The sequence below is a fragment of the Oscarella lobularis genome, chromosome 20 (assembly GCF_947507565.1).
Source record: "Oscarella lobularis chromosome 20, ooOscLobu1.1, whole genome shotgun sequence".
Classification (NCBI taxonomy): domain Eukaryota; kingdom Metazoa; phylum Porifera; class Homoscleromorpha; order Homosclerophorida; family Oscarellidae; genus Oscarella; species Oscarella lobularis.
Genome location: NC_089194.1, coordinates 832,857 through 842,360, shown reverse-complemented (window position 1 = coordinate 842,360; position 9,504 = coordinate 832,857). Strand labels below are relative to the sequence as shown.

At 44.1% G+C, this 9,504-nt stretch overlaps 2 protein-coding genes across 2 annotated transcripts; both read right to left on the bottom strand.

The window, feature by feature from the left end:
- Positions 1 to 2,802: 2,802 nt before the first annotated feature.
- Positions 2,803 to 6,524, bottom strand: LOC136199252 (glutamate receptor ionotropic, kainate 2-like). Its single transcript, XM_065989425.1, has 13 exons — positions 6,440 to 6,524; positions 6,048 to 6,126; positions 5,900 to 5,998; positions 5,634 to 5,843; positions 5,410 to 5,585; positions 5,295 to 5,357; positions 5,088 to 5,231; positions 4,931 to 5,035; positions 4,763 to 4,873; positions 4,585 to 4,713; positions 4,326 to 4,523; positions 3,128 to 4,270; positions 2,803 to 3,063 (listed from the first exon to the last, which is right to left on the bottom strand). The coding sequence occupies exons 1-13, from the start codon at positions 6,449 to 6,451 to the stop codon at positions 2,983 to 2,985; spliced, it is 2,550 nt and encodes an 849-aa protein (XP_065845497.1). The 5' UTR covers positions 6,452 to 6,524; the 3' UTR covers positions 2,803 to 2,982.
- A 585-nt stretch (positions 6,525 to 7,109) lies between these two features.
- Positions 7,110 to 8,004, bottom strand: LOC136199263 (uncharacterized). The gene is made up of 5 exons (XM_065989436.1): positions 7,870 to 8,004; positions 7,655 to 7,823; positions 7,506 to 7,599; positions 7,300 to 7,455; positions 7,110 to 7,203 (listed from the first exon to the last, which is right to left on the bottom strand). The coding sequence occupies exons 1-5, from the start codon at positions 8,002 to 8,004 to the stop codon at positions 7,110 to 7,112; spliced, it is 648 nt and encodes a 215-aa protein (XP_065845508.1).
- Positions 8,005 to 9,504: the final 1,500 nt, after the last annotated feature.

The window sequence follows — 9,504 nt, the reverse complement described above, 5'->3', positions numbered from 1 at the left end:
TCTCCATTCGTGGTACGTGACAGCGGACGGATCAATCGAAGTTCTTCTCTTCCTCGAACTGTGCATTCCCCTCGAAGGAGGAAAGTATCAGATTACCGCTCTTCTTAACGATAAAATGCCGTCCGACACGTGGGAGAAAGATTCGACGCTCGACGTATATCGTGGCCAGAGATACGAGTGCGCCGAATCGCTCGACATCATCTCGCCGTCGTTATTCGTCATTCTTCAGTCTCGCTGCTCTCGCATCGATAACGTCGGCCATATCGTATGGAAAGACGGCATCAAATTAACAAAGATCGCCGCGGTAGCAAAGTAATCGAGTGTCTCATCACAATGAGCATAAAGAAAGGACACCATTGCATCGACGTCATCGTACGCTGGTCGAGCAATGATGAATGTGGATTGACGTCACTGCAAAGGAATTCGTCGACGAAGTAAAGTCAATGGTCGCCGCCGTGTGCGACGAACGAAGTCCGGGTGTCATTCTTTTAACTGGTTCTATCTGGACAGCTCTCATCTGAAAAAGTTGAACGCAGACCCGGCAATTTATTCGTCGAGGGAAGTCGATGAGAAGGTCAATGGGAGGGCTCTCAACGACAAGCTCTTCTCCGTTCGACCAGACAAAGATAGCGTTTGTTGCGTCCGAGACTTAGTAATCCTTGCACGTGAAATCGAGTTTCCTTCCTCAGGTATTCGCACCTTTGAAAAATTATTTTTCTATTATTCTTTCTTTATTAGGATCTTTTCCCTCCGATGACGAGCCGGTGTCCGATGCGTTGATCAAAGCGTGTGCTGCTGTCGACGAATCGAAATGGGAAGCTCTTGCTATTGCTCTCGATATTAGCTTGAACCAAGGATTGCTTGCTTGAACGATCGAACGAATATTGGCGAATTCACTCGCGATAACGTCTCTCGTATTGAACGTTCAAGGTTCTTGAGCTGTGGAAGAAGCAATCAAGGTCGTCGACAGCGGGCCGGCTTCTACGTTCGTTTATAGAGTTTTGTGGAATCAGTCGAAGAGCTATAGAAATGAAATTCGTTGAACTGTGTGGTCAGTAAATTTTTGGGGCGTTTTCTCGCGGTCAGGGCTTCCTATTTTTAATCAACCTATTTTGTTACACGTTTTTATTGGTGTACTTTTATTTCTTTTTTCCTATTGCTAGGCTTTTGATTTGGTACTGGCTTGGAGGCGTGGTCAATTGCTAGTTCGAAGTTCTCACGTCATCGATCGTGACGAACTTGCGCGTACGCATGCGCTCAATGATTTGAAAGATGCACCTGCTCGAATGCGATACTGTAGGTATTTAATCAAACATTCCTTCGATTGAACATCTGCTACATTGGTGCGGTGCGCATGCGTACGTCATGGGGGCCTCTACGGCGAAAGAAGCGACAGATGACGTGGATCCACCTCTTCTAAGAAGCCGCGGTAGACTATCGAATAGAGAAATAAACGTTTCGAACGACGTGGATCCTCTTGTAAGAAGCCGCGGTAGAGAAATAGTCGTTTCGAAGACGAACTGCTTTTTGTCGCGAAACGAATTCGTAGCTAGATTCACCGAAAGTTTATTATTCACTACAGTCACGGGTGATCGTCTTTAGTTGTTAGTACGGAGGCGTGGCTCTACAACATGATGACCGTCGAGATGTCACAAACCTCAACGTGAAGGAAAAGCACATCTGTGATAGAAAAATGTTACACATTATACATACAGCATTCTCTCGACGAGAAGAATATCGCATCCCTTTGAGACGCTGCAGCCCCTTCGACGTCACGACAACAGTAACATTTAGGAATGGCGTAAATCATTTATAATGATAAAATAGAAAAACCTAAAACACATAGACTTAAGAAAAGATAAAATAAAAACGTCTGAAAAAGAAAACATGCCTTAGATAATATGAAGTAAGGTGGCTCCGTCGAAGTCTAATTCAAAACGAAGCCCTAATGAGGCACCCCCATAAACACTGCAGAGAGAGTAGCCATTGAAGGAAACTCACCGCAACAGTATAATTAATTGTATAATTTTACAGAGAGAGCTGCCATTGAGGCTACCTTATAGAAAACTACGGCAAAGGGTCCTCTATTAGCTTGCATCTGCGCAATTTGCTTCCTGTTTCTACAGAAGCCTTACAGTAGGAGGAAATTATTTTAGGAACGCAGTTGACACTTTAAGGACCTAGAGGAGCTTATAAACGAAGATCTCCTCGATGTTCAATCATAAATACTATAGAGCCTATATTTAGACTAAAAAGAAAGCAAGCCTTAGCCTAATACATGAAATCGATCGTTATAGAAAGCATGCCTTGTAGTTTTGAAGTGAGGTAGCATCTACCAGATGATTCGTCCCTCTGTCGAAGTCGACGTTCGACGCAATGTTCCGATGCAATGAGCTGCATGGCTTAGGTAAAAGACTGACAAAATGATTTATTATAGGAAACTGCTAGCTATTGGTCGACGAACGAGCCAAGACCGCCAAGACCAAAAAAATCTAATTACAATTAATTAATTGGCGTGTTCGACTAGAAACGGTTTGAGAACCAGTCAAGCTTCTTCTTTCTGAAAAATCGAGTGAAACGTGCGCCTGGCGGATTCGCAGGAAAACGAGTACGAAGAAGAAGATAATTAAAGGGGGGCCCTTTCTCCTCGTGAAGCGATTTTGGCCTCTCATCGACGCAAATACCAGTTCTCACACTTACATACAAAGACAGATCACTGACATCAGCTTCGGTAGATGAGTCGTAGAGCCCATTTGAGCCCTCATTTGAGCAGGTGCAAGGTGAGCTCAGTTAGAGCACGTTATCTAAAAATGAAAGTCCCGTAATAATGTCGTCAGTTTTTGATTCAATAATTTTAGTTCTGTTGAGGGTGCTTCTTTGTTATACCGGTTTGTGTACGTATACGAAACTTGCAGTTTGAAACAATTAATAGAATGCAGTGTTCACGTGCACAGTTCTTACGACATAATGAAGCTCTTGCACTCATAAATTTGTTTCGTTGCTAGAAGAAGCTTCTTTGTGATTGTTACCAACTCCATCCAAATGTTCTCCCGAAGGGAAAGACTAAGATGATGAGAATTCATAAGATTTTAATTTTGGGAATATATTAGATTTAATTTCTTTTTACCTTCTTAAGAACTGGCTCTAATGGCGCTCCTCGGCGCAACACAAACTCTTCGCCTTTCATCAAACAAAGCGCCGGCTCATACTGATACATTACAACGACACGTTCAAAAACGGTGACAAGCAAAGAAAGGACAATCGCTGCTCCCATAAATAGACTGATTCCCGCTAAATGCGTCACCTGAATTTGATTAATTTGAGCCGTCTGCGACACTTCAGCGCACTCTCTTCCATCTAGCCATTTACCCGCTGACTTGTAAGTAAAGCCAGCATCTGTAAGCATCAGAATTTCAGCTGAAACATCTTCCGTATATGGCATTCCTTTGGGAAACGCTATAACGTACTGTTTCATACTGAATACTCGACCCAATAGCTCACTCGTGCACGGTGCACGACTCGCGTAATATTGCAGAACTGGCGAATCCCAAACAAAAACGTAACTTCCATCGCCAACGACGCCTCGAGCTCGATTAACCCCTGTCATACTCGTGGGAACCATTGACCCACCTACGCTGCTCATATAGCGACCAATTTCGGCGTAGACGCTGACGGTAGACTGTTGGAAAAAAGTGGCGACTGCAGAATCTCGAACAGTTCCGTAAGGAATTGCTGTTTGGGCGGCAAGTTGATCGACGTTCTGGATGGGATTGTCTGCGTTCTGAACGGTAAGAAATGCGGCCAGATTTGCAGTGTACGTGACGACAATGACGGCGGAGAAAAAATACCAGGAGGCGTAGAGGATTTTTCCTGATAAAGAGACGTACTCACTCATGCCCGGTTGTCTGGCACAGATAAACCAAAAGACGCGATAGATTCTTGACAAAAAGGTGAGAACCATTGAATTGTTTTCCAAAGTTCTCTCCTTCTCGGTTCCCTTGTAGAAAACGGTAGCTTTCTCCAAAGCGCTTCTTCTATATAGAATTGTGTGAATTAGAGGAAGAGACAAGGCCGTAGCAAAAAGACAGCCAATTGAAAGGAGCCAAGCGCCAGCCGAAAACGGCGCAAGAAACGCAAACAGGCCACTGACCATCTGTTCTGGTTTTGTGCCGAGGAGAATCAGCCCGTAGTCAAACCACGATCTCGTAATGTCCAGGTATTGGTCGCGAGTGGTGGTGGCACTTAGGGCGGCCACAACCATATCTGTTTTCTGAAAAGAAACGCATTAGGTAATGAATAATAATTTATATGTGCTGCGAGCTTACGCAATGAAAGACGTCGCCAACCAAGCCATCTGCCGTCACCGTGCCGTCATCGTTGACTACAAATACGCCGTATTTATCCTGAGAATTGAGTTGAATTTCGTATGTGAAATGCAGTCTCCTCGAAAGTTCGTCCAATAGATCAATTGCCAATCCAGTAAATTTATCTGTAGCGTTGTCGTAAAAGACGACCGGTGGTTCCTAAACACAAAAAAAATGCAGCGACATATAGATTCAACCGATTGCATGATGCACGTTTTACCACAATTGTAGAAACGCGAAAGTGGAATGGAAATACGACTGGCTGACATCGAGGTATAACCGCTTCGTTTTTTGTTTGGTTTAGTGTGCTGCCAATAAGCACAATTTTACCGTCAGAGTATGAAGCCACCTGAATGTAGAATCGAGAATTTTAAAAAAAGGTACTAATGTACAAGTACCTTGGGTAGAAGTTGATCAGACAGGTCCAGAACATCGTAGACACTGTGAAGCCGGCCTTTCAGTTGGCCGTCTAATTGAATAGTGCCAAGGTCACTTATCACTGAAGAAGTCTGCGTGTACATGTACTTAGGAAATAACTTTCTATATTCTATTGCGTACTGACATACCTGAGCAGCGACGTTTCGAATGGCTTCACCTGATAGTGTCGAGGATGAATTCGCAATGAGGAGCTGACGTAGAAGAGTAACGCCATCAAGAAGATAAACGTCATTCTACTCCAAAGAGCTGATTCTGTTACCCTTAGCTACGTGAGATAAACTATACCATTTTTTGAAAAGAGCTGGCGCACTTTGAGAGCAAATTACAACTTTCCTGTGAAAATTCTGCGGGAGCATCTCGTCTTATGCCGAGCACGCGACTAAGGCCCGAATGTGACAACAGGTTCCGAAGCTGCGCATTACGCAGAGTCTGGTACGTAGAAGTCACAAACTAATGCTTTGTTTGACATAAATGTACGTTGGCTGCATTTACCTCTTGCGTCACGTCCTCTGTTAGAATCCAGCCAATGTTAAGTTGCGTCGTCGCTCTGAAAGCCTAGAAAAGGCAAAACAGGTTTGCAAAGACTTCATTCGGTTTATAGAAAAACCTCCAGAAAGGCTCTAACGCACGATGTTGTCAAACAGTGGACAAGAACCGAATCGGTGGTATTGGGAAAAGACATACTGCTATTAACTGTTTCTTCCGACCAGTTTCCAGAAATGAGGTGAATTGCTGAGACATTTACGCCCATGGAGAGTGACAGTTGTTTAAAAAATGTTGAAGCTAGCTTACAACTTATTTATCAGTGGCGATAGAGATGAAGAGCAGTACCTTCACGATCGTCAGTCCAAAAGCCTATATTTTTCCACCCACAACGCTTTGCCAAAGTGAGAGAAACGTTCAGCTGGCCTTCCGTTGAATGACCGACGCCGATCAGCCACCTACGCCCGCTTGACCAAAGCGAAAGGATTGGGCTAGGATAGGAAACGGCGAGGCACGTGGAAGACAAATAAATTGAAGGATCCGTAGCCGAAGGGCAGTCTAACAAGAGGAGAGAACTCCTTTCGGCGCATATATATGGTTAAAAGAAAAGATACCTATAGCGGTTTGAACGACTACAGTTCGCAAAGTTTGCTTTTCTAGTTGAGGTATCAGAAAGTCAAACAGAGTGCTTTTATTGCAATCGTTTACCAAGGCTATAGAGACAATAAAATAGTTCCACTCTCAGCTACGTATACGACTTACTCGGTAGAGAATTGGTCTGGCCTCTAACGGTCAGAATACAGCAACAGACCACGAATATTACACGCATGAAGAAGCGAACCTTAGAAAGGCGCCAGAGAGTGATAGAAAGCAAAAATAGAATCAAGAGCGTAGCACAGCCTACTATAAGGTAAGACATGCACTCAGAGGCAATCAATTATCGCCGAGGTAGTGTAGAATGTGTTTGTATGGGTTCATGCACCCCGCGTTGTGGGCTATCTTGCATTTTAGTCGCGTCTCCGTTACTGCTTAGAAACAAAAAATATTTGAGAAGAACAACTTCGAATTCGTACGAACGCCTAATTTACTCAAACATACCGTCGGTAAAAGAAGTGGATTTTTTCGAGGGGAAACTAGACTAGGCAAAAGAATACCTCAAAGAACATGACCTTAAGAGCCACAGAGCTTGTCTCGACGTATTGCTCCTGGTTTTGAGGATTCCTTGGCTGAAGCGGAACAAGACTCTACAGAGAATGAGAGGAAGTCACACTAATGAGAGGGCCTCACAACTCTCACCCTCCCGGATTGACGGAAATCGGCATCATTGACGGAAATTGGCATTATTGAAGAAATCGGCATCATCTCGGTAAGATGCAAATGCCGATGCAAAAACAAGAATCAATCTGTTGAAAAAAACGAGCGGCACGAGCGGATTAAGACAGAAGCTCATGCCGCGAATTAATAGTCACAGCAAAGGAATGTGGAATTGACCTGCAGAGCATCTTTTGTGCTAAAACAACTAAAATAGCGTGTTTCAAGAGAAAGAGAATAAATGAAGATTTCTGGTGGAGAGCCTGTACTTGGCGGGGGCGAATCTGGGGAGGGGAGGGCAGGGAGGGGAGCACCTAACCCCCCCGTCCAGCCTAACTACGCTTTAAGCGGGTGTAGCTGGGCAAAAATGTGTGCGCAGTCACAAAAATTTTGCGCGCCCCTTCCCTCTCCTAAATCCTGGATCCGCCACTGCTTAGAAACCTTTAGTGCAAAGCCACAAAGTCTAATTCCCCATTAGGACCAAGTAATTGTTTAGTAAAAAGGAGTCAACAACTAAAATACGATCCGTACTAAATATTTCATGTTATGTTCAAAACCAGACTCTTGGAAATCAAATTTCAGTTTACGGAGAAGCCCTCTGCAGAACCTACACGCACTGTTATACGCATGAAATTTATAAAAAGATTTTTATGAGCGTTCAACTGAAAGACCCTAGTTCAAAACCCTAAAGTGAACGACATACCTAGGAACAATTTGTGACGAATCTTTCAGAACAAATATCTGGTTGTTTGCTCCCAACCAAAAGTCTGTTCCTTGGTTGCCTTTTAGAACTAGCGCCAAAATAACTCTTTTCGAATCTTCTGCATACGCCATCGCCGTCATAGGATCTTGAGCAACGCTAAGAAACAAAACGAAATGTTGCCTAAATTTGATTGTCAAATCACTCACTAAACGCCTGTGCCATAAGCCGTTCCCGTTCGTACTGGAACATCCACTCCTCCTATTTTGAAACCCTCTTTGGCAATTTTTTCGATTGCCTTGTCTAAGAGGTTACCCTAATTAAATCAGGAAAGACTTCTAGCTGTATGCCTTCGTACTTGTTGTGCCATGAAAAACGAACTCTTCTCCCACGTTCTTTTGTAAATAGGTGAATTGCATCTTTTTGTCTTCGTAACGTTTATTTAGTAGTCCATTATTGATCAGTTCAACTAGTGAAACTTCGACCTTTTGCTTACGACTGCAGCAAAAATTGGCCATTTTTAGAAACTAAGGATAAATGTTCAAGTATTGCGGATGGTAGGTTTTCGTAGACCTGAGACTCGGCTTGGTGAAACAGAAACTGGTCTTCTGGGTTTGCCAAGGACGACGAAGAATTCAGAGGCCTCAACTCAAACGTGCCGGGATCCAAGCTAAATGCTCGTCTACATTCACTAGAGAAAGCGATCATGGCGAGGCGCAGCTAGAAGAACTCGCTCGTGTCCGTCGAAAGGAAAACAGGAAAATGGCACGTGGCATTTACAGAGCCCCGGATAACTGTGAAATGCTCTCACGCGCTCCAAAACGGCAAATCGTAAGTGCCAACGACGGATTCGAGAATGGGCAAAATTGTTCATCTTTCGAGCGTACAGTGCGCGACTGAGCATCTGACTTCATCTATGATGCTTCAGCCTTTTAATTAAATAAACAGATTTTCAATGTTAGTGTGCCACCATGCGGCATGGCTATTTTCAACAACAGTTCTTCGTTATCTCGACTTGATTTTTTTGTGCTTTGACTGAATTCCAGAGCCCTATATATAGGGGCTCTGCTGAATTCAAAAGAATTACTTTCAGTACACATTCTCGAGTATTTGCTATAAGGTCACTCATTCATTCAGACCTCATGGCGATTACTCGGGCAGTGATGTATCCAGGATACAGTATCCTAGCTATCTCGAGGCGAACCCGCACTTGTAGCGTTGACGGGTCACGCCCAAAGGAGAATTTGCCTTATAGACAAATGTTAAAATAAAATAGTAATTTAGACAAATTTTGAACAGAGGCGATTGAACCTAGGAGACGAATATACCGGTATCTCTTCAGTTCTTACGGATTACAAGTTGCGGTTGAACTTGAAGCGGCAAAGGAGTCAGGTATTCCGTTCTTACCTTAATTACAATAATTCTATACTTTTGAAAATCTACGATAAGTTTGATGCTCGCAAAGGAAATACGTTGCATTTAGATATGTATTTCTAAGGTAGCCGTGGCACTCGTTTAGAAGGCTCTAGTACATTTTTTAAAAATTGTTGCCCGCTTACGCTAAAGTCTCACGTTGTGCATGCTCGTAGAGGCATAGATAGTCAGGCCCTGCATGGTCTAGCTCCCGGAGAGTCGACGCAAGCTTGGCCATTTACCAGGCTTCGCAATCAGCAGAGATACAAATTATGTACAATAGTTAACTTATACGGCTCCCTGATACGGCTCCTGCTTCAATAATATAACGCGCGCGTTCTTCGACCACACACAGAGAGGGCCCACGTACGACAGGGAGTAGCCTCGATACTCCAGACCCTCGCGCGTTAAGGGGGGTGTGGTTGGCGAGAGGGTCTGGACGCACTCTGTAGAAAGTCGTGTGCAGATCACGTGGTTTTTCGAACCGAGTGAGCCAATCACAGGTCTCGATACGAATTAGGACACACGTACACTGATTGGACGCGGACCTAACTTAGTTATGGCGTACGCTACAACGGGTTCCTATGTAATCGAAGGTTCGCTGCTTTTCCGGCGTGCCTTCTCCTTCAGATCTTCGCGTAAAGTCGTTGGCTATCAAAGAACCCGAGAGAACGTCAGCGATTGGGAAAAAGCTCGGGCAGACCTCTTGCGGGCCTTCATCCGACGTTCGCGCAGCGATGTCCGTACACGCGCGAAGAGATTTCCTTCGTTTAGAACTTCCGCGACCGTTTTATC

Coding starts and splice junctions, on each gene's coding strand:
- LOC136199252 (XM_065989425.1), bottom strand. Junction 5,999..6,047: donor CCAGACCAATTCTCTACCGA/GTAAGTCGTATA, acceptor TTGTCTCTATAG/CCTTGGTAAACGATTGCAAT. Junction 4,874..4,930: donor TTCGAAACGTCGCTGCTCAG/GTATGTCAGTAC, acceptor ATGTACACGCAG/ACTTCTTCAGTGATAAGTGA.
- LOC136199263 (XM_065989436.1), bottom strand. CDS start 8,004: ATGATCGCTTTCTCTAGTGAATGTAGACGAGCATTTAGCTTGGATCCC. Junction 7,456..7,505: donor GCTTATGGCACAGGCGTTTA/GTGAGTGATTTG, acceptor TTTGTTTCTTAG/CGTTGCTCAAGATCCTATGA. Junction 7,204..7,299: donor TCGTCACAAATTGTTCCTAG/GTATGTCGTTCA, acceptor CAGTGCGTGTAG/GTTCTGCAGAGGGCTTCTCC.